The sequence below is a fragment of the Miniopterus natalensis genome, chromosome 11 (genome assembly GCF_054644295.1).
Source record: "Miniopterus natalensis isolate mMinNat1 chromosome 11, mMinNat1.hap1, whole genome shotgun sequence".
NCBI lineage: Eukaryota > Metazoa > Chordata > Mammalia > Chiroptera > Miniopteridae > Miniopterus > Miniopterus natalensis.
In genome coordinates this window covers 51,116,377-51,142,429 of record NC_142091.1, presented here as the reverse complement: position 1 = coordinate 51,142,429, position 26,053 = coordinate 51,116,377, and the positions used below count along the sequence as shown (strand labels likewise).

Genomic DNA, 26,053 nt, shown 5'->3' with positions numbered 1-26,053 from the left:
CGGATTCCTCCTGTACACTGTTTGCTTATCAAAATACATCCAGTCCCTCTGGGCATGGGTTAAGGGCAATCATGCTGTGGTCTGAAGAATACTAGTTTTATGTGTTGTGGCTGCCCTGCTGTGTGACCTTAAGCCAGCCACTTAACCTCTCTGAGCCCCTTTCTTCTTTAGTTCAATGACCACCTCTTAGGGTTATTGTGTGGATGTCCTAGAATAAGTGAGATCAGAGAGTAGAAGAGCTTTGTGAAGTGCTCAGGCATATGCAGACTGGAGGGATTATCTGGTATTAGGAAGCTATCAGGGAAGCTGACAGACAATCCTGCCTGAAATGACAACTGGCTGAGGCCAGAGCCCTATGCCATCACCCTGCCGGCAGCTTCAGCACCAAAACACAAGGCATTAGGTCTCTGCCCTGGCAGCTCCACTGGTCCCCCTCTGTCCTGGCCCTCTGTCCCAGCTTTCCCTGGTACAGGGGAACCTGAGTCTGGGAGCAGAGGTGGGCCCAGGAAGCATCCCCTTGCCCCCAGCTGGGTCCCATCTCACCACACAGGCCACGGCCCTGGACCTCGCTGGCCTTGCTGGCCTCCAGGATCATGAGTCCTGAGCTGTGGAGCCACTGGATCAGGATGTGTGACGGTGTCCGGATCACATACATATGGCCTGTGTCCTCAATTCTGAACCCATACCTGCTCATGGGGGGCCACACAGGCTGTGAGTCCACAATCACCTTGAAGGGGGGGGTGGTGTTCAATGTGAGCACAGCTTGTCCATTCATCCATCCACCCATTCATCCATCCATTTATCCAGCAAAGAGTTATTAAGCACCCTCTATGTGCCAGGCTCTGTTTCAGGCACAGGCAGCCAAGACACAGTCCAGGGCAGCATGGAAGAGCTCTGGAAACATTTTTATGAGTAAAAAATAAACAAGCAATTCAATATCTGGAGGCAGGCTGCAGCTCTGTGCCCAAAGTAGCACATGTTCTGAGCCCCTCTAATCACTCTTTTCTTTCCTGGTTCTGCTCAGATCATTTCTTCTGGGAAATCTTCCCTGAATCCCCAGCCTCAGACTGGGTGCTCCTTCTCTGGGGTCTCCCCATGTCTGTGCCAGCCATTAAGACAGAGTCCCTCAGAGCAAAAGTGCAGAAGTCAGATATTTTAACCACAATCATTTAAGGCCACTGTCTCTTGCCATTCTAACTTCCTCTCCGTCACAGTGTTCCTCCTGGTACTCTTCCTTGCTTGATGGTAGGGTGGCTACAAGTATTCTAATTAAAATCACTTCCAAATATACTTAATTTCACATTATTTTTAAAAGAGGGTCCTTCCCCACACCTGTTCTGAATCATCAATAAGCCTCAGGCTCCTCCACCCCTGGGCACCCCGTCCCTCCACAGACTGCTGCTCTGCCCAGAGGACAGGCTCTCTGATGTACTCACCTTCCGGTTGAATCGATCAATGGTGACCTGATGGGTCAGGTGAGTCACATTCAGCATCACCAGACAAAACGGGGGCCAGTTCAGGTGCCCCTGCAGAGACAGCCCAGCCCTCATCAACTCAGAGCCCAGTCCTGCCTCCTATCCTGGTGAGCAAGTGTGAGCACACTCTTCCCATCCCCCATCCCTGACCTTCTCTCCCAACAACATGCTAAGGGCAACCACTAGGGTTCTGCAGCAGTGCAGAATCCCATGGAACATTTTGACTCTACCTGACCTCATGGAAGCTCAGCCACAAACAACCAAAACCCTTGCCTCCTCCACCTGGCTCCTAGGGGCATCCTAGTAGTGATTCTCTGTAGCTGGCACCCTTGACCAGGCTCACACCCCTGGAATGGCATCTCAGATCCTTTGCACTTAAGTGCCGGGACACCCATGCTTAGGAAGCTGGGACAAGCTGGGGGTGGCACAGGCCCCAGGAAAGGCTAGACTCCACTGGAGGTGGCAGACTCCACTGACCCTTTCCCCATCTGTCTTCACCTCCAACACCCCTCAAATCCAACTCACTGCTCAGTCTCCCCTCCAAGCCTAATCAGACCCCCAATGCTGGCAGAAAGAGAGGCAGGGGGCAGTCACCAGGTTGGCGCTTTTGCAGTCGAGGACATGGACGGTGACCATTTCGTCCGGGCTCCGGCTGAGGGTGTAGATGGCCTCCTTGAACAGGGATGCATGGCTCCCATCAAAGGTCACAAAGCTCAGGTCAGGGAAGATGGAACATCGGCCTGGGGGAGGGCAGGGGACAACAATAAACAGATGTCTTCGAGGACAAGGCTGCCTAGGGACACGGAACAGGTGCCTGGGTCTTTTTCTGGGTGTTTCAGAGGTCCTTGGTGCTGAAGGGTCACGCAAAGATCAGAGGTTGCAAAGGTAGGAAATCTGCCAGGTCAAGGTCACACTGAGGCAAGAGGTCCCACAGGAGGTCATATTCAGATCAGGGTTACCCTAAGGCTAGGGAGCACCAGGTCAGAGGCAGAGGTCACGCTGGAGCAGGGGTACAAGGAGGACACAGTAAGAGGAGGATACTGGAGGCTCCAGTGGACCCCAGGACTCACAGGCACATTCCCAGAGGGGGCAGCAGTGGTCCCCGCCCACTCTCACTGAGAGGCCCAGGACCCCACAGTGAAGGGGTGCAGCACCCTGGGGACAGTGTTGGGACAGGTTCAGACGGATCAGCTGGCCCTCCAGGCAGATGTGGCGGATGCAGTCCTCCTCCGCGATTGGCTGGGGCACAGTATGGAGGGACAGTGTGAGAGCCCGTCCTAGGAGCCACAGCCACTCACCCTCACCCCCCACACACGAAGCCATGAGGGCAGGGAATCCGTCCAGATGCAGGTTCTAGCAGGAGGAGACCCTGAGTAAAATTACCAGGGAGTGGTCCTGTCATTCTCTAGCTACCCAACCCATTGGGGACCTGGGGCTGCACTGAGCATGAGGTTGAAGGTCAGGGGACTGACTCCCTGAGATCACTGCATATCTGCCAAGTCTGTGCTGAGATCCCCAGGTACACAGATGTGCAGACACACTAGCTCAGACTCATAGAAACCCAAGCACCCCTCCCACACACATTCTATCGATCTATCTATCTCACAAATGCACAAACACAGTCTCTCAGAATCATGTGTCACACACACAGATATGAGTGCTTAGAGTCCAACACACACGAACACAATTGTGTGCACACACAGTCCCACGCAGGTACCTAGACACAAATATGCACACTGACACATCCATGTTGTCACACTCTGGACATCACACCAAGCCATTCGATTAGCCCCTGGGGCCCCCGTGGGGGGCACAGTGTGACCCTTCTATGGTATCAGGGACCCAGAGGAGCCTGGAGAATCTTTCAGGCTCCAGGAGGGCTTGGGGCAGAGGTGAAGACAGTGACTACACCCCATCTTGTAGCCTAGCAGCCGGTTAAGAAGCTGCAGCAGGATTCCCCTAGCCCAGGAATGTGAGTGGGGTGGTGCCCAAGCCCAGGGGCATGGGAGGAGGGAAGGCATGGAGGGTCCACATACAGGAGGCCAGAACCTGATAAGTCACTCACAACACACACTGCAGATGCATTGGCCTCAGTGGTGGTTGCCAAGGCCATGGCTGAAGCCGATGAGACACTCTGGACTGAGACCGAGCGCCCAGACTGCTCGGTGGTGGCCTCTCCCACTGGTTCTGCCGGGGGCCGAGGTCCTGCCGAGGTTCCATGGGCCTCAGCGAGCTGAGGGAGCAGAACCAGTGAGCTCTCTCGGGAAGCGGTCCTGGCCGAAACAGGGCTCAGGGGATAGGATGTGGGCACTAGTGGCACTGTGCCAGCCCAGGGGCCCTTGGCCTCGGTCACCAAGGTAGCAAGAATGTGGGCCACAGCAGGCGTGAGCTCTATGGGCACCTCCTGGGCAGAGCCATGTACCACAGTGGGCACAGACACTTGCTTGGACAGGATGTCCATCTTCTCCGTGGTGCTCTTTCGTGGGGCAACAGATACTGTGGAGGCCACCCCCTCAGCCACAGCCACAACGGAGGTTGGCAATGTGGCTCCAAGAAGCGGGCCTGGCACTGTGCCTGCTGCCTGAGGGACTGTGTGGCTGGGTGGGTGCACTTGGGCCACGTGGGTGAGAGGCAGGACTGGGTCAAGTGTCCGAGCAGATGGAGTTGTGGCCATGGCGAGAGATGTGGCCTGTTGCTGGAGTGGAGGGGTGATGACAGGGCCCTCAGGACCAGGAGTGGCCACTGGAGCAGATGTGCCCACCTTGGCCAGGGGTAGGCTGGTGTCGGCGGGTAAGCCAGAGAGGAGCTGGGGTGGCCGAGTTGACTCCAGAGACACGAAAGGTGTGGCCCCCAGCCCATGAGCAACCGTGGAGAGGCTGGTGGCAGCCGGAGTCCCTGCGGGTGACGCTGGAGGCCTGGTGGCTGTGGTGGTATGAGAGGTGGGGTAGGGTGGGGCAGTGGGGAGTGGGCTGGGAAGTGGGGATGGTGGCAGGCCAGTGGGCTGGCCCGGCCCAGGGTGGACCTTCTCTGTGGGTAGCACCATCTCCATGTCCTGGGTCACCACAGGACTGACAAGAGCCTGTTCTGCTGCTGTCTCAGCCTCAGCTGGGGGGCTGCTGGGACTGGGAATGCTTTGGGTCTGTATGGGCTGGGGGGTCCCTGTCCTGTTCGTGACCTTCGTCACTGCAGGTGTCAGCAAAGCCTCATGGGATTCTGAGGAAGTGGGGGGCCTGGAGGTCAGTGCAGGGGAAGCCACAGGCCTGGAGGAGGGAACTACAGGCATGCCCAGGCTCGGTGAAGCCTGTAAGGGTGTTGTCTTAACAGGCAAGGAGCCTGGGCCTGGGCCTGGGCCCGTCACCGCTTTGGTCATGAGTGGGAAGCGAGGTGCAAGGGGTGACTGGGAGGAGACTGTAATGTTGGGGCTCCCTGCAAAGGTCACGGTTACCCTGGTCGTCTCCATGGCACCCAACCCCATGCCGGGTGTGGACATCTGCCGCGAATGGGGGAGGGACGAGGACCTTGGGGTGTGGGTGGTCAGGGGCCTGGCGATCACGCCCTTGCTGGCCGGGGCCTCTGTGGAGTGGGCAGGGAGGTTAGATGCAGCCACCCCCGGCGGCTCCGGCGTGGGGGCCGGAGGCAGCATTGACCCCTCAGTGGCTGCCGTGGGTGGGTTCAGGGCTGTGGTGAGTGGGGTGGCTGGGGTGAGCGCTGGCTTATGGGAGGGGGCCCCAGGGTCCTGTGGAAGCTGTAGCTCCTGGTCACTGGGGGTGGGCCGTTCTTGACTGGGAGGCGAGGTCTCATTGCCAAGGGCCTCCGTGGGAAACAAAACCGCGGGCTCCACACCTGGGGCAGATGAGAGAAGAGGCTCAGGTGGCGGGTTGGCTGCTGCCCCAGGGGTCACCACTGTGCAGGGCTGGGATATTAGGCTCCCAAACTGTCCTCCAGGTAAGAGAAAACAGCTTCCCACAGCCAGTTAGGCTGCCTGACCAATCTCTAGGCCTCTGCCATGTGGATGACTCAGAGAACTCAGCCCATACTTCAAACCCTGAGCCCTGAGCCAAGAGACCCCAGTCTAAGTCTGGCTGCACCATATCCTCATGTGACTCCAAGTCAGTCACTTCCTTACTCTGGGCCTCATTCTGTCTCTCTGTGAAACCAGGAGAATGGGCTGGGTGAGGTATCAGCCTGTTCTACAGTGGTCTCATTCAGGAGGCCCCTCTGCTGACCCCGCTCCTCCAGGGTCCTGGGGGTTCTGGGCATGATGGGTCCATGAGACCCTGGGGGCTTACAGCCAATCTGAGGGAGGGATGAGAAACGCAGGCCACTCACAGTCCTCCAAGTAGACGCATCTCTGTGTGACTTCATCCAGGACCTTGGGGGTGGGGCATGCAGGCACACAGCCCTCCACCCTGAGGACAGAGCAGGCAGTGGTTAGTGGTCTGGGATGCAGGGAGGGTTGCCTCTTTCCGCCTGGATTGAGCACAGGACTCATTCTTTCTTGTGTGTGTGTTCTTATCATGTACACTCTCCCATGAACCTCCATAAACTGTCACATGTCACACAGGAGCACACATACCTCAACATGCATGCTGCATACTCCTGCCCTCAGACTGAGAGGGAAACACAAACAAGGACCAGCTATGCACACACTGTGCACACATGTCTCTATTCAGGCACATTCTCACATACACCCCTTCCACGCCTGCAGGACTCAAAACTATTCATACAGACATACGTACACGTCCACGCAGACCACTACAAACATCACACACACTCCTGCACACAGCTGCACCAGCACCCAAACACATGCAGCTCAGACACATGCATGTGCACACAGCTGTACAAGCCCAGGCACACCTGTACACACACAAACACACCGGGCTCAGCTATACGCATGTTGTGTGCAGATAGTCACACATGCCCACGCGATGCACATTCACCCCGGTACACACCCCTCACATACACAGCACATAGAACAAGCGTATGTAACTATATGTGAGTATACACACACCATGATGTATGTTCATGCCTCCTCCCACAGATGATGCACAAGCCCAGTCCCACACATGTATGCTCTACATGCTAAGGCACACACCTTGATGCCATGCCATCTCACCTGGGCACATCCTGGCAGCTGGCTGCCCTGGGGTCCCGGCAGGTTTGGAAGCAAGGGCTGGCACAGGCATCGTAGCGCCACTCACAGGTGGGGTAGGCGGCCCCCGGTGGCCTGGCATCTGGAAAGGCAACCCGCCCCAGAGTCCGTCCAAGGACTGGGCATCAGCTCTGAGGAGGTGCCAGAGCGCAGAGGTGACCCAGCTCAGCCCACACCCACCCTGCCCCGTGCAAGAGACAAATGGGCTCATGTGGGAAAAGTGGAGACAAGTACACCAAAAGCCCAATCTTGGCGAGACTGTATCCCTGAGAGTTGGGGTCAGTGCCTAGAGGATCCTTGGGAGGGGGCTCAGGGAACTTGGTGTAGGGGCTGAGCATGGGGGCGCTGTGGAGCAGGCAGTTGGAGTTGAGCTTTGAGGGGTGGCCGAGAGGAGGCTGCGACCCCTGATCTTTCTATAAGGCTGCCGGTCACCCTACCCCTCTTGGACCTTGGTGGTCAGGCTTGCCCCGCACCCCAGGATACAATCCCTCCCTCCCTGCCCTGCTTCTGGCCAGGCCACTGCAGACCTCCATGGCGGCAAGAGGCTTTCCCCTGAAGGGTAGGGGAGATGTTGGGGGAATCAGTTCTCCTCTCAGCCCAAGGCCCTCTGGGGCATCTCGTGCCAGACGAGAGAGCTGTTCTTTACAAACCCTACCCTCTCTGTTCCCAGAGGGCCTACCCTAAGTAGCCTCCCTGAAGTAGCCAGTCTCAGAACTGGAGGCTGGAGTTTGCCGGAGCACTATATTTGTTGCCCCTAGTAACTTGGGCTACTAATAGCAACATCCGACTCCTAAATAGCACCAAGTACAACACTTAACATTTCAAAAGTATGTACTCATTAATCCTTGCAACAATCTTATGAAGTAGCATTATTATTATTCCCATTTCATAGATGAAAAAACTGAGGCACAAAAGATGCTGGGAAAATTCAATTCTCCCAGGAGAGAGTTCCTCATAAAAGGGCCTGTGACCAGTGCCTTGGCAAATGAGAGATCCTCAGGGAAAGAGTATGTAGCCTATGGGGGGACTTCAAGACAGACAAAACTCTAGACCTCCTTGGCACAAGTGACCGGTCCCTGCTCCACAGAAGGCTGGAGAGAGCAGCCCACCCTGGCAGCCCCACCCTGGCAGCCACTTCCTGACTTTCTAATCCCCGCACTACTGCTGACTGTGAAGAAACCTGCTTTTCCAAGATCCTTGGGACCAGACTGAGAACTTATCTAAGTCAGGCCCAAAGCAAAGTCTAAGAGACACAATCAATCATCCCACAATAACTCTCTGAGGCAAACATCCCCATTGTTCAGGTGAAGAAACAGGGAGATCAGGGCTCTCCTCCAAGTGCCAAGGACGAAGGTCAGGATTCAAACCCAAGGCTGTCTGGCTCCAAAGTCTGGGCTCATTCTACTCTGCCTCAGTTCAGTGTCTTCCAGAAAGGGACAGTCCTGCCATCATAGCCAGTGATGAACCTGTCCTAGGTGGGGTTCTGGTGGGTTGGATAGATAACCACTGAATGTAAGAGTGAGCTGGCCCAGCCTGGTGTGTGTGTGGGGGGGGGGGTTAGGGAGGGGTGGGGGGGTGATAAGTGACAAGCCTGGCTGGAGACATGTGTACACATGTGTGGATCCATTCATACAGTACTAGGTGCCTTCACAGGCGTGAACACACATGCGCACATGTGGGACAGAGTGGCCGCCCTGGAGTGGTAAAGAAATCTTGATCACTTCCTCCAGGGTTCAGGCAGAGAATAAGTAGTCTGGGGGCAGACACACTGGCAGGGGGATGGCAAAGCCTTTCCAGTCCTGGCTGGAAAAGACACGTGTTGCCCATCACTACCCAGGGTCCTGGGCCTCCAAGGGGACCAGGGAGAGGCTGCTGGCTCACAGGGGAGGCATGTGCCCCCATCAGCACGAAACCTGAGCCAGAGGGCTACGTAAGCAGTGGCGGCGATCACTTCTCCCTCGTTTCCACAAAGGCTGCCCTATTTTTAGACTGTGTAAATGGCCTGTGGGAGTAGGTGAGACCCAGGAAGCTGGCTGGGCCCCAACCACAATGCCTACAGCTCCCTAGGCCACCAACATGGAGGCCAGGACACCTCTCATCCCAGGGGTGGCACCCACGTGGCCTCCCCGTGCCAGGGGAGTAAGGATTCCATCTCTCAGGGGCAACTGGAAAGGTGAGTGGGGAGAGGGCAGGAAGGGCAGTTGAACAAGGGGCAGAGGGGACGGGGTGATGGCAGGGTGGACACCTACCCAGGAGGCGGAAGAGTGTGCCCCGGCGGAACACCTCCGTGTGTTCGTATGGGCGAAGGGCCAACGCAGGGCCTGACACATACAGGAAAGAGCCAGGCTCCGCCAGGGACTCCAGAGCCACCAGGCCTGCCCGCCATGTCCCCTGGTGCAGGGAGAAGGAGGCATGGTGGTGGAAGGCATCGCTGCCCTGCCACTTGGCCAGTTCCAGAGACCCATTGGCTGTGACGTGGAGGAAAAAGTTGGGTCTGTCTGCTGCCTCCAGGGACACCACATCCAGGTCTGCAAAGAGCCACGTGGGTAAAGTTAGCACACAGAAGGGCCCACAGATAGGAAAACAGTATCCCAGAGAGTGGAAGGGACTTGCCCAGAGCCCCACAGTCTGTTTCCCCTACTCTTTCTCTTATATCCACAGGGCCCATTTCTAGAGAGTGGGGCCCACCACTGGCTGGATATCCCCCCTCCTTACCCAGGACATTCTCTACTCTCCATTTTTCCCCATCACACTTTTTCCCATCCTTCAAGGCCTACTTCAAGGGATACCTCCTCCATGCAGCCACCCCAGATGTCACCTGGAAGGCACTTTCTCTTTTGCTATCCAGTACCTTGGACACAGTACAGGGGGGAAGGAACACAGGATAGAGTGAGGGTGGGAGCCTGGGTCCTCGCTGGGTCTTCACCCTGCTCCCAGCTGCCCATGAAACCCAGGCCTGACTGCGATGGAGGCTGGAGATCCTCTCCACAGGAATGCTCTCCAAGGCCAGGCTACTCTGCTTAATATGCCCATAAAACCACTGGAAAATCAACACTTCCTCTGAACTAGACCTTACTTACTAGACTAAAATTTTGAATGGAGAACAGGAAATTCGCACTAACAGATGGCCTATCACATCTGAAGGGTTGTGAGACATTCTTCTTCAAACAGGGCCACACAGGTCTGGGAAGGAAGTATTCTTGGGGGGGTACTCCTGGACCTTGTGGCTCAGTGCCTGGCTCCTCACCCCCAGGTCTCCTCCTGCAGTGACATGATTCCTCCTGGTACCTCCTACTGCATCCCTGGCTCACACCACCATGAACAACACCCATAGCTGGGAACTCTGGCTGTGCCTGGAGCTGGGGTGAACCTTGCTTCCTTAAAGACTTTCCATGGCTCCCCACTGTCTTCAGCATAAGAATCCACCTTCTGAGCTTGGCTTCCTTCCTACCCTACAGGGGAACATCACTTATTCTAAGAAGCCTGTCCTGACTCCCGAGGACTGAGTCAGGGGCTCCTCCTAAGTGTCCCCACAGGCATTGCGACTGCCTTAGACCATGTCTGTCTCCTGGATGAGACTGTGGGTTTCTGGTGGGCGGGGATGGTGCCTCTTACATCCCTGATTTTCCAGAGCCCAGCTTTGTGCCTGGCATGGGATTAGGGCTCAGTGAAGGGAAGGAGGCAAGATGAGAGGAGAAGGAGAGAGGGAGGGGAGGAGAAAGGGGGTAGATCCTCAGAGCTAGATAAATGGCAGGCCCTGGGAATCTGAGAACTTCAGTTCTTAGATTGCGATGAACTCTGTCTGGGTTCAGGGTTCTAGTGCATGCCGGGACTGGCTGTAGAGACCATCCCTGGGATTAGGAAGATACTGACTAGATGGAGCCAGCAGGATTTGCAGGGAGAAACACTGGTCACAGTGACCACACCCTGGGACACGCACAAATGGCCCAGAAGAGAAGGCTTCTTGGGACTGGTGAACTGAGCCCTTGGCTGGCCCAGGGCCCAGCACAAACACCACACAGGGGTAAGTCCCCTCTGGGCAGGGATCTGTCACCACTCAAGCACTACTAAACTCTGAAGAGAGGACTAATGCCCTCTAACGCTAAGCCCTCAGGGTTGCTGGTGGTCTGAGACCCAGGAGGCTGTGGCTGGTTCCAGGTGAGCTCCAGCCCGTGTATCCCACCTGCCCGGAGCTCAGGACCATAACCTGAGTCAATCAGGAGTCCGCTCCTCCATTCACAGGGGGAAGCCCTGCTGGGGTCAGGACACCGGCCAGTTCCCCCTTGGCATTTACAGTCTCTCCAGTCTTAAAAATGGGGGAAGGGCAGAGAAGGCGGGGAGAAGGCAGGGGAGAAGGGAGAGCAAGGAGGGGAGTGGGCAGAGGGAGAAGTAGCAGGCGCAGGCACCTGCTTTTCCGGAACACAGCTATTGTGTAAAGCCAGGTTCAAAGGTGCCTCTGGACCTTGGCCTCCCTGGTTTATTTAGGAAGAAGATGGAAGGTGTCTCTTCAAAGAAGCTAAGAGGTTGACGTCGAACCCTGTCTCAGCTGGGAAAGGGACACCTGTTAGAGCCCCACATTTCTTCAGCTACTGCTGATGGTTTAGACCCTCAGCACCTTCCCTCCTCTGGCAACTGTCTTCCCCAGAGGTGGGCCTTACCGTGGGCCTTGGCCTTGTACAGTGCAGTTGTCAGCAGGAAGTTCACAATGTCCCCTGGGGCCACATCCTCTGCACTTACTAGGACTATGGCACCACCTGCTGCCTTCGTGGCCACCAGGGCGCCTCTGGCCACTTGGCTGGCCAGCTGGTAGGGACCCTTACCTAGTGCTGGAGAGAAAGGGTCAGTCATGAGCCCTGCCTCCTTGGGCCTCTGCCCACCTCCCATCCTTACCTGCCCACCCCTGGCAGAGGTGAGGATGAGGGAGGGTGCCAAGGAGAGGCTCTTGGTCACTTCCCTCACCCCAAGCCCTAGGGTCCTTGATTTCCATAAGGAAGGAAGGGCAGAAACCCCAGGCTGTCAGCCCTTGATGGTGAATGGCCCTCTGCATAGCACCTGAATCATTTCACAGGAAGCCTGGGAACAAGGTCACCCATAGGGGTCACTTGGGTCCCCCAACATCTCTCCATGAGCCTGTCCCACTGCCTGAGACCCTACAATGCCAGCCACTGCTCTATTCAGGGTCCCCACTTGGAGGAGATATCAGACGTGGTTTCTGCCCACCCTAGCCTGAGGGATGAAGGCCAGGAAAGCTTGGGCTCAACATTAGTGTTTCTTTATTCTAAACATGTGTTGCTTTCATGTCTCTTGGGCTCCCGAAGTTGTCAGTATAGGCTGGTTTCCTAGACAATTATAACAGCCTTGTAACTGACCTCCCTGCCTCTGGGGTGCTCCCACCTCCAGTGCCTCCTCCCCAAGGTGCCGAGTCACCTTCCTAGCCACACTCCCTGCAGGGACACATCAACAGCTCCCCATTGCCCTCAGGATGGAATCCAAGAGCCCAGCTTGAGTTAGGGGCCTTTCATGCCCCAACCCCTGCCTACCCCCCCACTTCCCCACACCTTTGCCCCTGCCGCACTATAATTCTCTTGTTCTTCCTCAAAAGAGCTGCTCTGTGTCCTACCTCGTGTCTCCACTGCCCGTCAGAGTAGTCCTCCCATTTTGTGCCTGGCAAACGCCTACTGGATCTTTGGGGCCCAGCTCAAATATCACCTCCTTGGTGAAGCTCTCCCTGCACCCCCTCCTGCCACACACAAACATCACCCCTCCCCCTCTGCACTGCACCAGCCCTCGGAGCAGGGCACACTGCAGCTCTCATGAGGATCTCAGTCGGGGTCCACATGTGCCTCCTCTACTAGACAGGAGACAGGCAGTACTATGCCGGTAAATAGTTAATAATCAGCCCTCAAAAATTGAACAAACCCCAATTTGTAGTGTTTGCTGATTTCCATGCTGTAAATACTCCCACCAGTGGTCAATTTCAAACTACCAACTGAATTCGGAGTTAGGGACACACAACTGGCTCTAGAGAGCTGGTGTGGGTCAGCTCCAGCACATCACTGTGAGAGCTCTCGTTGACCATCGGCTCCCCAGCACCTTGCAAGGGCCTGGACCAGAGAAAATGTGGGTAGAAAAGCAAAGCAAGGAATGGATGGGTGGGTGGGTGGGTGGGTGGAGGATGCTAGAAACAGCTTGTCCTTTGCCAGTTACTGCTACCCAAAATGCCACAGAAGGGAGGAAACTCTCAGAGCTGTCTTGCTGAAATGTCTTGCCTGATGTCAGACGGATACCGCCTGTCCCAGGGGCCACAATTCTCCCATTACAGATTTATTCCTTTAGGGGTTAAAGGTTTTTGCCCATTGGGAGTCCCCAAGGGGCTAACATTTAGGTGGGGCTGCAGAATCTGAATTATGCTATACTCTGGCCCAGCCTTCATCATTCAGACCCCCTAACTGGTACCTTTGTCTCTAATCGGTCCCCTATCATTTCACCTGCTATACTCTTTCCAGGGGGATGTTTCTCAGCCCAAAATCTGAGAATGCAGATAACTGGACAAGAGGACAAAGCCCTGGGCCTGTACCCACATAGGCCTGCTCCTGGCAGGATGGTGCCTGGAAGGGACAGTGACAGATGGGGAGTTTGGAAGTCAAAGGTGAATGACACCAAGGACCTGCTGAGCATCTAGCTCTGTCAAGGTCTGACCTTGGCCCAGCTGGACAGAGATCAGTGCTGAAAACCACCCCTGGGCAGCCCTCCCCCCACTGCCCACCCGACCCCAGTGATTAAATTGCTGGACATTAGTTTCCCTGGGGTCTTTAGTCATGACCTGTGTTTTCACCCTAGTTAATGCAGAGGTGGGAGCATACCCTGGTACCCTGAAACCCTGGCTAAATTTGATGACAAATCTGATGGGCTGAGCCAGGCCATCCTTGGGGAGAGCAGTTTGAATTTGCCATTGCCAACTCAAAACTTTGGTAAACCCCAGATGATGTTCCGTGGGCCTGATGAGCTTGATTATGAAGGTCATGGGGTGACCCACTGGTTTTTACTTCCTACTGAAGCTGTCCTGGGTGAGCACAATCCCCAGGAAGCTGACCTGCCCTGGACTCCAGATAAGCTCCTAGGGACAGTTCTGGGGCATCCCTGGGCCCTGCACTGTGAGGGCTCTCTCTGCATGATGGGGTCCCTCCTTGTCCCATATCACAGCTCTTCTGGACCAGCAGGGTCTCAAGATGACTGATGCTGCTGTGGCATCAGGACAGGGCTGGCAGTGCCCCAGACCCCAAGACTCCAGCTGGGGAGGACGGGCTTACCTTTGTTAAAGAAGTCACAGTCATATGCTGAAAGAGAGAACAGAGACTTCTTAGGAAGCTGGAACAGATGGGCAGAGCTAAGGCCCCTTGCATCCCAGCACTTCCTCCTTCCCCAAGGATCAGGCCTGCCTCCCAAACTCTAAGATTCAGGCAAGAACATTAGATTCAGATGTTTTGAGGTGTAGGAAATACAATGGCTCCTCTCTGTGCCCCTAGCACAAAGCTCAAAGCCTGGCCAAGAGCAGGCACTCAGCACTTATCAAAAGGATAAAGGAATGAATGTTGGGCAAAAGGGTATGTTTTATGTGGTCCCAAAGGGCAAGATTAGAATCAAGGGGTGGAAGTTCCTATCAGAAATGTTGTGGAAGGTCCCAGAGGAACGCAAGCACGAGACAGAAGTCAGTCTGCCAAGAGCCTTGGGTGGGAAGGGGCCTCCAAGGTCCAAGGTCCCTGGGTGCAGTTTCCACTAGGCTGGCACAAGCTCCTCCAAGCATGTGCTCAGCGCTCCCTCTAGTGGCCCAGCCTAGAAACACAGCCTGTTCCCCAGCCTCAGAGTCCTCAGCCCTTTGGGTAAGCTGGAGGACCTTGAAGAGGGCACCTAAGTCCAGGATCAGGGCTATGAGGAGCCAGTTGGATAGAGCTGGGATAAAGGCTGAGGATAGGCTTCTCTATTCATAAGTATGGTCTGAAGAGAGCCACCAACTCCACCTCACAGCTCAAACCCCCTAATCAACACTGTTCCTTTGCATTTGGTGTTGCCCTCTGGAAAGAGCAGCACTAGGGTCAGAAGATCGACCTGCTGTGTTGCTATGGGCAAGTACCTGTCTCTCCTCATCTGTGGGCTCAGAAAACTGAACTAGAAAATTAGAAGATCTCCAAGCCTCTGGTTTCAAGTGTGTACCAGGTTAACGGCAGGTCACCCAGAAGAGTCATCAAGAGCCAGCTCTCTAAAGTCAGGCCTGAGTTAATCCCATCTCTCTCACTCATCAGCTGTGCATACTGGGACATGTTACTCAACCTCTCTGTGCCATCTTATAAAAGACCACACTAGTATCTGCCTCAGATTTGTGAATCCTGGACTAGGGTAAGGCTAGTGCTCACCTTGATGCAAAATTTAAGGAGGCATCAAAAATTTCAGTAGCCAAGATATATAATATTTTAATCAATATTTCTTAAATTTCAAAATTAATGCAAAATATCCATGATGAATAAAATATCAAAATTTAAAAATAAAGACAGGATCACTGATAGCGCCTTGCCAGATCACATTGGATCCAGGTTGAGGCAAAAGGAAAAATCAATAATATTAATGTTGTCATTACTTAAAATGTTGCTCTTTTGTTCATCAAAGTTATTTTTGCATTATTTTTTATTTTTAAAAGATATTGTTTTAACATGATTTATGTTGTGCCCCAGTTAGTGCCTCTTACTCCTGGACCTGAATATTAATGAGTTAGTGCACAGAAGGCCCAGGGCCAGGCACACAGCAGATCCTCATTCAATGTGTGTTCCCTTCTCCTTCCTGGAGCATTTGTATCAAAGTAGAGGGAGAAGCAGACTGCATGAGGACCCAGGGCATCTGTGGTGGGAGGGTCTCAGGGAAAAACAGGCAGAGAAGAGGGAAGCCAAAGGCCACTACTGCTCTACCTCCTTCCTGAGGTCATCCTGCCCGGAGCCCCAGGGCTCAGGACATGCCAGCACCCATATCCCTATGAAAAAAAGCTAGAGCACTGTGCCAAGCGCTTTACATGGGTTATCTCATTTAAATCTCACAGCACCCTGCAAGGTAGATACATTCTCCTAACCCTCGATTAAACTCATTGTAAACAACATGCCCCAGGTCAACCCCTCTTGGTGGAGCTTGGGTTTGAACCTAGAGAGTCTGGCCCCAGAGCCTGTGTAATAACCATAGCACTGCAAAGTGAGGTGTGCTCGCACCAGAAAGATCATTGGTATGCAGAAAGAAATAGTAATTACTTATTTAAATTTCTGCATATTTTATTTCATCTTTCAAATATTTTCTTTTGTATCAATTTTGTGATATGCATTTATACTAATTACATACACATGTGCATGTACCTATGTATGCATGTGTGTGTGCTCTAAATATTTTTACTTGATTAGAGTCTGCAACCAAAAGCATTCGCAGACCACCATTGCCCTAAATATACTGATGTCTTGGGCTGCCTCTGACAGCAGGTCTCAGCTGACAAAGGGCTTTTACATTCACTATCCCATTTGTTCCTCACAAAAAACCTGGTGGGACAAGTCTGTTCTTTTTCAGATGAGAAAACTGAGCCCCAGAGAGGATGGGTGACTTGAGGTCACATAGCTCACAAATGGCATCTCTGGGTCTGGAACCCAGGGCCCCTGACTTCTCTAGCAAAGTGGTTAACAGCACAGGTTTGCTGCCAGGCTCCACCCCTGACCTGTGTGACCCTGAGCATTTTACTTCATCTCTCTCCACCCTGTTTCTTCAACTCTAAAACAGAAGTAAACAGCCCTTTTCATAGGGCAGGTGGTAAAGAAATCAGTGATACACACAGAGCAGTTGGTGCCTGGCACATGGTAAGTACTCAATAAACGCTAGCCAGAGGGATGGTCCCCCACAGACCTGGCCACAGAGAGCCCCACTCTCCCCCTTGGGTGACTGGACACTCACGGCAGAGGCGTGGGGTCCGCCAGTCGATGGCCACCCCGTGCTGGCAGCACTGGTGGGCATAGGCGGACACGCTGGCACAGAAGCACTCACAGTCACCACCCCGGCTGCACCCACATGTGTCTGTCAGGCAGTTTGAGTAAAACCAAGTGACATCAACCTAGAGGAGGTCAGAAGTCAGAGGTCAGAGGACAGATCCTGAATATTCATCCTGAAGCGTCTTGACTGATGCCAATTAGCCTCAGGGAGCAGCAGAAACACGAAGGGACCACCAGATGGAGAGAGTGCCCGAGCAGGGTCAGGGCCTAAGCCATTGGATCCAGGGGCTGGAGGCGTGGCTGAGGAACAGACGTGGGGTATGAACTGCCAGCCAGGCCCAAAGACAGCCAAGGCCAGTCTGACAGCTGCCTTCAAGGCCCTGGAGGCTGCAGTGCAGAGCTGAGCACCAGCTCTCCTCTCTCCACTGCACGCAGAACAGGCGGCAGCTGGTGCCACAGCGTGAGGGTTTGGGACCACTGTTCAGAAGGCCTTCCTGACAGGGAGGGAGAGCCAGGCTGAGACAGGCTTGAAAGGGCACAGAAGCCCTGTTTGTCTGACTCTATCCTGGGTTGTCTGGGGAAACGGGACAGACTGTTTCACCCGAGCAGGCTGGAGGCAGGGGTATGGCAGAGACGGGTCTCCCCTCTAGACCTGAGGTGTCTCTCCCGAGGCGTGATGGGCGTGGGCGTCTGAGAGCAGAAGGGATCCCAAGGAGAAGGGTGGGGCTCAGGAGTGGCCTTGGCTGGGGTCCACTCACCACAGGGTGGCAGGTCTCAAACACTTCGCTGAGCAGGATGCTGCACTCCTTTTTGGCAAATGGTTCTCGGAGAGGATTCAGGACACATGTGTCCCGGGGATCGAGGGTATCTGCACACTGAGGGCAAAGGCAGGGCTATTGACCTCCCTATCCTCCAAATGCCTGTGGCCTGGTGTGGGGGACAGACTGTTAGAGTGGCCCCCTGATCCCCACCTCCTGGTGTTCATGTCCTAGTATAATCTCATCCCCTTGAGAGTGGGAGGGACCTAGAATTTGATTTAAACCAACAGAAGACAGCATAGGTGATGGATGGATGTGGTTATGTGCTGGTGATTGCATGGTTGTGTTATTTGTAGAACCCATCTTGAAGTCTTTCCAGGCAACAGCCAGCAAAAAGGAAGCTCTCAGTTCTATGGTTGCAAGGAACTGAATGCTGTCAACAACCACGTGAGAGGGCAGGAAGCAGATCCTCCCAGCCCACCCTCAAAATGAATGAAAGCCTGGTTGGGGCTGACGGTGCCTGAGGCAGAAGACCAGTCAAGCCCTGACTCCTGACCACAGAAACAGATCCTAATCACAGATGGCTGAGTGCTGTTGAGTCTGTGGTAATGTTGCTGCACAGCTATAGATAATTAATACAATTCCTGATATCTGCTGAACCTCCTCCCTCAGGCCTACATTTTCACTACAGCCCCCCAGGGAATGCACAAGGGGCTTAGCAAGAGAGAAAGAGCAGTAGTGGGGGTGAAAGGTAGGGAGCACTAAAGGTTAGTCACCCACTCACTCAGCTTCTCCAGAATGAGAATGGGGCAGAGTACACCTTTCTGAGGCTGTGAGAACAGCCGTGTTCCATCTTAGGATCACTCTGAGCTCCAGGCCATGACTAACAGCTCTCCTGACCCCAGTCTGCACAGGCTCATTTCTGTCTGCCCCCTAGCAGAGATTTAAGGACCTGTGATTGCTCAGTTCAGGAAAGGCAAATATGAAACACTCATCACCACTCTCCACCACTGCACCATGGCAGACATAACTAATCAATCACAGGTTTCCTTCCAGCTGAGCCAGACACAAGTCTTAGATATTTCTCAGCACAACATCCCTGGCAGCTTCTTCTCACTGATCAGCGTTGTCACATGAGTTGAAGTCAATTCATCATACCTCTCCTGGCACAGCCCCTTCACAGAGGACCAGAGAAAATGAGACTTAAGGTTACCCAACAAGTCACGGGATGAACCAAGACAAGGACCCAAGTTTAGTGCTTACAGCTTGGCAGCCTCAGTCAGACATTTCCCAAACCTTTGGGACACCCCCCTTATTCCTGCCTCTCCTAACATTGCTCTCCCTTTTCAGAGCTCTTCTCTCTGATACATTCATCCTTCCAAATTTGTCCTATCTTTTAAGTACCACACTAGTCTCACCTCCTTCAGGAAGCCTTCTCCGATTGCCTCGAACAGAGGCGGATAAGATGGCCATGTTTCACCTTCTTGCTAAGTGGTCATCTCTCCTAAGACAGAGACTTTGTCTCCTTCCCAGTCCCTCCCCTTCCCCCAGAGCCTGGTCCAGGGCAGGTGTGCAGACCAATTTGTGAAATGGGATGGTGAGTTTCCTTGGGCTATAGGATGGTCTAGGGCTGGAGATGAAGCTCAGAGGCTGAGGGAACAGTTGCAGGAGCAGCCTCACACCGATGTCCCTTTTCCCTGACCTGGGCCAGGTTCTCTCAGTGCTGGCCAGGGCTCAGCTGGGGGAGGTAGTCACCCAGTTGGAGGAGGCTTTACCTCAACTGCAGCCCAGCTGCTGCCAAATTCCTGGGGGTTAGTTAACTCTAAGTTCTCTGGGGTCCTCATCTCATTGATGGTTTTTAAGTCAAAGTTCCCACAGAGTCCCGCCAGCAGTCCCTGAAAGAAGAGAGGACACCATGTCAGTTGCAGGCTCGCCAGGGGTGAACCATGGGCAGAGTGTTCGCCATGAGCCCAGGAGACTGTCATGAACCCAGAAGCAACTACTGGGGTCACAGCATGAGGAGAAGGGTCAGAGGATAAGGGGTGGAGAAGGACAAGACAGAAGGCATGATGCAGCTGGCTCCCCCATAAGGGTACAGCTCCCCCACAGACACCTAGTGGCTTGGCTCAGACCCAGGCAGGAGCAGAGGGCCCCTTGAGGGTCACTACTCATGTGACTACCTGCCACTGTGGCCCAGCCTGGATGTGCACCGTGGTCCTCTGGTCCCATAAGAGAGTGATGTGCTCCCGTGGGAAATGCACCAGAGTGAAAAACCCTGCTCGCCATGTGTGGACCTCCTGCTTCTCGTCCAGGAAGCTCTCAGGACTCTAGGGGGACAGAGATGGTCATCCCTGAGGCAAGAGTGTCCCCCAACACCTGGGGCAGCTGGGCCTGGCTACAAGTCACTGCCCAGCCCCAGGACCTCACCAACTCTTATGCCTCCCTCATACCCTGACATTGACCTCTGTGTTCCTGACCCTGGCAAGGAATTCAATCTGAGCTGCTGACTCAGTGGCTCCCAGAGAAACTTCTGTGATAAAGAAACCAGTCCTTAGCCCTCTTCTGCCCCCGGCCCCTGTTAACCTGCAAACTGTCCTTACAACCTTCACCTGCACCGGGCCTTACAGGATTTCCTGAGTCGTCATCAAAGATGATGAGTGAGTTCCCAACGTTGATGGAAATAAATTTCCTGCAGATGATGCCTGAGCTGTAGCAGTTTACATTTTCTACAATCACAGAGAAGCTGAACTCTGATGTGCTCTGAGGAGAAAACCAGTTAGTTTAGTGAAAACAAGGAGAGAAGAGGTCTGCTGAGAGGCACAGAGGTAGAGGGACACAAATTCTGAAGTTTTTTTCAATCCACTTCTACTTCTTATTAGTTGTGTGACTTTGGGCAACCCACTTCAGTTCTCTGAAGCTCAGTTTCCTTTTGGGGGCACCTAGTGCAGTGTTTAGCATGTAGAGACTCTCCAAAAAGTATCTGATAAATGAGTGAATGAATGAATATATAATAAGGATGGGAAGGGACACTGTCTTATATACAATGATAATGGTAGAATGGTAGTGGAAGCCTTTCTGCGGGGCAATTTATAGATATTAAACAACATTTTACATGTACATGCTTTTTATAGCCATTCCACTTCTAAAAAGTCTAGAGATACATTCACAAAAGTATTCACTGAGCATTTAAATATTGGCAACAACTTAAGTATCCATCAATGGAGGAATAACAGAAGAAAGTAGAGCACGTCCTTCCTGTAGAATTCAGCAGGAAGAGGCAGAAAAAGGCATGTACTGACTGTATGAAATAATGTTCGAGGTACACTGTTAAGTGGGAAAAGGCAAATTGTAGAAACCTATCCATATAAACTAAACAAAGTGTGTGTGTGTGTGTGTGTGTGTGTGTGTGTGTGTGTGTGTGATGGCAAATGATCTTGAAGGATCCATACCTGACTATTCGGAACAGAGAATGAGAACAGAAGAGACGTAAAGAGGAGTATTTGTTTTTAATATGTGCTATTATATTGTTTTAAATGCTAGTGAGGAGCATGTATTAGCTTTGGAATTTAAAAAATAAAGTGGGGTCTGTGGGGTTTTGAAATTATGTGCCTGCCCCATAGATAGGACTCATTCTATAAAAGGTTTGTCATTATTATTATTATTATTATTATTATTATTACTCTTACATAATGAGACAGGCCCTCAGCAAAGCCAAGGTCCCTGATGTGTCTCTGGCACTTTCCCACCTGCCCTGCTGGAACCCTTTTCTCCTTCTGGGGGGATCCTGCTTTTGTTGTGCCCCACCCTCATTGCCATTCCTCTTCCCTCTGGTGAGCTGAAGGCTTACACATGACCTCTTAAGCAAACCAACTCTCCAGTCAGATTTCTTGGTTCAAACCTGACCCAGCTCTGCCGCTGTCTAGCTGTGTGACCTTGAGGAACACCACTAACCTCCTTACTCCTAAGTTGCTGCGTCTATAACATGGGGTCAACAACTCGACCTCATGGAGTTGCTGTGAGAATTAAATAAAATAATCCACAAAAAATTGCTCAGTAGACCACCATGCATATAATAAAAGCTCAAAAAGCAATTTCTCTTACTACAGACAGAAAATCATGGGAACCCAATAGGACAAGGTTATAATGGTGGACAGGCAGTGGGGTATTTTATGACTGGTGAGCTCTGTCCAGCCTCTAGCTTGCTCTTCAGCATTTCTTTCTGTCTCTGGAAAGCCACACCTCGGGGCTTAGATTCCTCACCTGCTCAGTTAGCGTCAGACTGGAGTCAAGAGCATCACCACGCCCTGACAGGTCTGCAGCCTCAGCTGCTGTGGGTCCCCATGGAGCCAGCCAAGCAGACACATCCAGGAGCTCACCTTGACCAGGTGCACCTTGCATGCGCCCACGAAGTCAAATGGGAGCCCGTCAAACGTGCGGTAATGCCGGTCACCGTAGGCGGTGCAGGTGGCGGCACAGGGGTGGAGGGCACACTGGAATGAGCCTTGCTGGCACACGCTGAAACACATGCACCCGGACCAGCTCACAGGCACACACATCCCTACTCTGAATATCCTTGACAGGGACATTGCCTACTTAACTCTCACTGTGTGCCCCTGGTCGGGGGTTCAACAAACATCATTAGCTTCCCACAGAAGCCTGAAGGGTAGGATTGTGGGTCCCTACTTCATGTAGGAGACATGGCCATTGGAGCACACAACCTGTGTACACTCACATGTGCACACACTCATTGAGGTGAGAGGAACTCCTGAGTCTAGGAGACTCTCCTCGGCCTACAAGAGACATAGAGTTCAGGAGAGCTGCGAGGTTGGGAAGAGCTCATACAGAACACACTAATTTCTGAAACGCCAGACAGACCAGGAGCCACTGCACCCAGCCCTGACCCAAAGCTACTTTACACAGGGTGTTGTACCGAGACTGACCTCTTTGGACAGTCACTGGAATGTGATGTGACCAGGGCAGGACATGGGTTCCACTGGACAGGAGGCTCCACTGGAATGAGCTGAGGTTTCTTGGTCCTGTCTCCTTCCCTCCCCATCATAGCCCCATTGTTCTAGCTGAAGGCTTTGGTCATTGACCAGAGGGTTGCAGGAGCCAGGGCTCAGGAATCCGTGAGATGTCCCCTGGCCCCCTAGGGCAGTGGCAGGGTTGCCTCCATCCTGCAGACACATTGAAGGCTGGAGGAGCACCAGGACTCTCAGAGCCCTGGAAAGGCCAAGTGGGCCCTCTGCAGGGCTGCGAGGCCACAGGGGGAGTGTCAGGGAGGTTCCATGTGCCCTTCAGAGATGCTCTCTCCGCCAGTAACATCTGAGGCATCTGGCAGAGGTGGCCACAGTAGGAGCTGCCCAGCCTGGGGACACCAGTTGAGAGGCCTCATTGATTGTCAGAGTAGTTGTAAGAGCTTTGGAGGGGTCATTGGCATAATTTCCACATTTAAACAATTTACAAAGCTGGAGAGATTCTCAGCTCTCCCAGAAGCAGAGGCTATGTAGAGATTAGAAAAATAAGTTGCTTAAGAAAGAATCACCAAAGACACCTCTAGGATCCAAATCTTTGGAAGATGAGTTAACGTGAGTTAGTCCAGCAGCCGTGAAAGCCTGGGGGGCTGTTTAAGAGGTTGAGTCTCTACCCACTTCCTACCTCCTACTGCTTGGCCCAGCGCAGGTCCTACAGAACTGGTCCACCTATCTGTTCCCATAGAATCCAATCCAGGTGCACACACTCTCACAAATGTATACTTACATTATTAATGTACATATTGTATGAAAATATATTTACATGTATATTCACTTGCATATATAGGCATGTAAGTATTCATAGGAAAGCACAAATGCACATTTATACATTTATCACATGTAAATACAAATTTGTATACCCAATGCACACAGACATTCACATACTTTGTGCATGCATATTCCCACATACTAAATAGATGCATGTGTTTACAAATATATATAAACACACCTGTATACATATACAAATTCATAATTGTATATATTCACTAACATATTCAGGTTTATGAATGCCCAATTATTGATATACATGCACATACATATACATTCAAATATGCACTCTATGCATTTTGGATTTCTGCACACAGACATTTATATAAATAAGCAAACACATCATCATGGTTACAAATATGCATGCACACATTCATATACATGTCTGAACAAACCACATTCATGTAAATACTCACAAAAAATACCCCCCCAAAGGTTATTTCTATGCATTTACTTGTCCATGTAGGCAAACCCCTACATAACACACACAAACACGCAACATGAGTATGGACATGGTGGAAGGGGCATGCTAGACTATGCTCATGATCCTGTATCCCATATCCACTCCCATCCCACCCCCAGTAAAAGCTAGAGTCTGGATGAGGCCCTTACTTACCAGGTATGGCAAGGAGACATGACCTGGTCCCCAGGGAAATACTCCTTCCCCTTCCAAGTGCATGGGCACTCCTCTGGCAGGAAACAAGCATCCCCATGTCTGAGTAAGCTGTGGGGACACAAAAAGCAGGTGGTCAGGACCCTGCCATCTGTGGAGGATCCTGCAACCACATGGATACTCTGCTGTGGCCCTCAGTATTTACCTTAGAAGAGACTGACCATGTACCCACTGTCACCCTGCCCAGTGGGGTTCAGAGGTACCTTGATAATTGGAAATACCAGACACAGATTTGGCCCAGCTTGGAAGTCTCTGCCATTCATCAGGAAGCAAGGCTAAGCTCTACCAGCCACATCCCCCAGACAGGCTAGATGCCAGTTGTCCCCTCAGGCACTAGCTGTATACTAATAACCAGACCATACTGCTCAGTGGACCTGTACTAAAGGAAATGTTAAATGAAGTTTTTCAGGAAGATGGAAATTCAACTCCACATGAAGTAATGAAGAGTTCGAAAAATGGAAAATATGTTGGTAAACATAAAACATTATTTCTTAATTTCTTTAAGAGCACGATTTATGTAGATGAGTTATGAGGTTTACAACACATATAGAAGTAAAATGTATGACAATAACAAGAATGAGAAGGAAGTAAATGAAAGTATACTGTTGCAAGTGCTCTACATAGAGTGGTAAAATATTAATTTGTAGTAAACTGAAAAATGAAAGATACATATAATCTCTAGAAAAACTGCAAAAATACCAAGGTGTATAGTTTAAAATTAATAAAGGAGATAAAATAAAATACTGGAAAGTACTTAACCTAAAAGAAGGTGGAAAAGTAGAAAAAACAAGAAAAACAGAATAAATAGATAATAACAAGATTGTAGTATTAAATCTAATCAAATTACATTAAATGCAAATGCATAAGCCCTCCAATTAAAAGAGAGAAACTGTAACACTAGCTTAAAAAACAAGACCAACTATATTCTGTTTACAAAAGACACAATTGAAATATAAAATGGTGGGGGAAATACCATGGGAACTCCAGTCATAAGAAAGACAGAGTAGCTATATCAACATCAGACAAAATAGACTTCAAGACAAGTAGCATTAACAGCAACAAAGAGGGATATTTCATGATAATAAAAGAGTCAATTTATCAAGAGGCCATAACAACCTTAAATGGGCATGTACTAAGTAACAAAGCCTCAAAAAATCAGAAGCAAAAACTCACAGAACTAACAGGAGAAAGAGACAAGTCCACAATTATAGTTGGAGATTTCAAGACTCTGCTCCATTGATGATAGAACAAATAGGAAAAAAAAAAAAAAATTATCAGAGATGTAAAAGATCTGAACAACTCTAACAATGCTCTCAACCTAATTGACAATTAAAGAGCTCTCTATCTGATAACAGCAGAATGCACTTTATTTTCAAGCATACATGGGAAGTTCACCAAGAAAACTATATTCTGTACCTAAAAAAAACACAGTAAATTTCAAAGACTTGAAATCATACAAAGTATATTCTCTGACAACAATGAAATTAAATTAGAAGCCAAGAACAGATATAAGGAAACCTCCAAATATTCCAAACTTTAGTAACATTTCTAAATAACCTATGAATCAAAGAAGAAATCAGAGGAAATTAGAAAATATTACAACATAAATAACAAAACACATTGTATCAAAATTTGTAGAGTGCAGCTAAAGGAATGTTTACAGGAAAAATTTTAGCTTTAAATTCTTCTATTGAAAATAAGAAAGAATTAAAATAAAATATCTAAACTAGAATAGAAGCTCAAGTTAAATTCAAAGTAAGTAATGAAAAGGAAATAATAAAGATAAGAGCAGAAATAAATAAAATAGAAAACAGAAAATCAATGTAACCAGAAGTTGATTCTTGGATAAGATCAATAAAATTGACAAACTTCTGGTTAAACTGGATGGTAAAAAACAAATAAATAAATAAAAGATTCAAACACTAATATCAGGACTAAAGAGGAGACAGCACTGCAGACCCTACAGATATTAAAAGGAAAATAAGAGAATATTTGTACAATGTTAAGCCAATAAATTTGACAACTTAGATGCAATGGACAAAAAAAAAACAAAAAAAACCAATGCTTATGAATAAATTCAGTAACAAATGTGCAAAAACCTTTATGTGAAAACTGAAACACGCTGAGAGAAATTAAAGATCCTATAAATAAATCGATAATACCATATTTGTGCAATGGAAGACTCAC

The 26,053-nt window shown here is 51.1% G+C and overlaps 1 protein-coding gene across 1 annotated transcript in view; it reads right to left on the bottom strand.

Annotated features, from left to right (window-relative positions):
- OTOG (otogelin) overlaps positions 1 to 26,053 on the bottom strand; it is a 70,082-nt gene that overhangs the window by 15,093 nt on the left and 28,936 nt on the right. The window contains exons 22-38 of the mRNA XM_087822278.1: positions 23,810 to 23,917; positions 21,769 to 21,907; positions 20,018 to 20,152; positions 19,573 to 19,719; positions 19,168 to 19,287; positions 17,393 to 17,509; positions 16,600 to 16,756; positions 13,938 to 13,964; positions 11,286 to 11,453; positions 8,877 to 9,155; positions 6,592 to 6,709; positions 5,805 to 5,884; positions 3,541 to 5,318; positions 2,546 to 2,714; positions 2,070 to 2,215; positions 1,437 to 1,526; positions 544 to 727 (exon numbers count right to left, since the gene is read on the bottom strand). Of these exons, the coding sequence (XP_087678404.1) occupies positions 544 to 727; positions 1,437 to 1,526; positions 2,070 to 2,215; positions 2,546 to 2,714; positions 3,541 to 5,318; positions 5,805 to 5,884; positions 6,592 to 6,709; positions 8,877 to 9,155; positions 11,286 to 11,453; positions 13,938 to 13,964; positions 16,600 to 16,756; positions 17,393 to 17,509; positions 19,168 to 19,287; positions 19,573 to 19,719; positions 20,018 to 20,152; positions 21,769 to 21,907; positions 23,810 to 23,917 (3,962 nt within the window). The remainder of the gene's footprint in view (positions 1 to 543; positions 728 to 1,436; positions 1,527 to 2,069; positions 2,216 to 2,545; positions 2,715 to 3,540; positions 5,319 to 5,804; positions 5,885 to 6,591; positions 6,710 to 8,876; positions 9,156 to 11,285; positions 11,454 to 13,937; positions 13,965 to 16,599; positions 16,757 to 17,392; positions 17,510 to 19,167; positions 19,288 to 19,572; positions 19,720 to 20,017; positions 20,153 to 21,768; positions 21,908 to 23,809; positions 23,918 to 26,053) is intronic.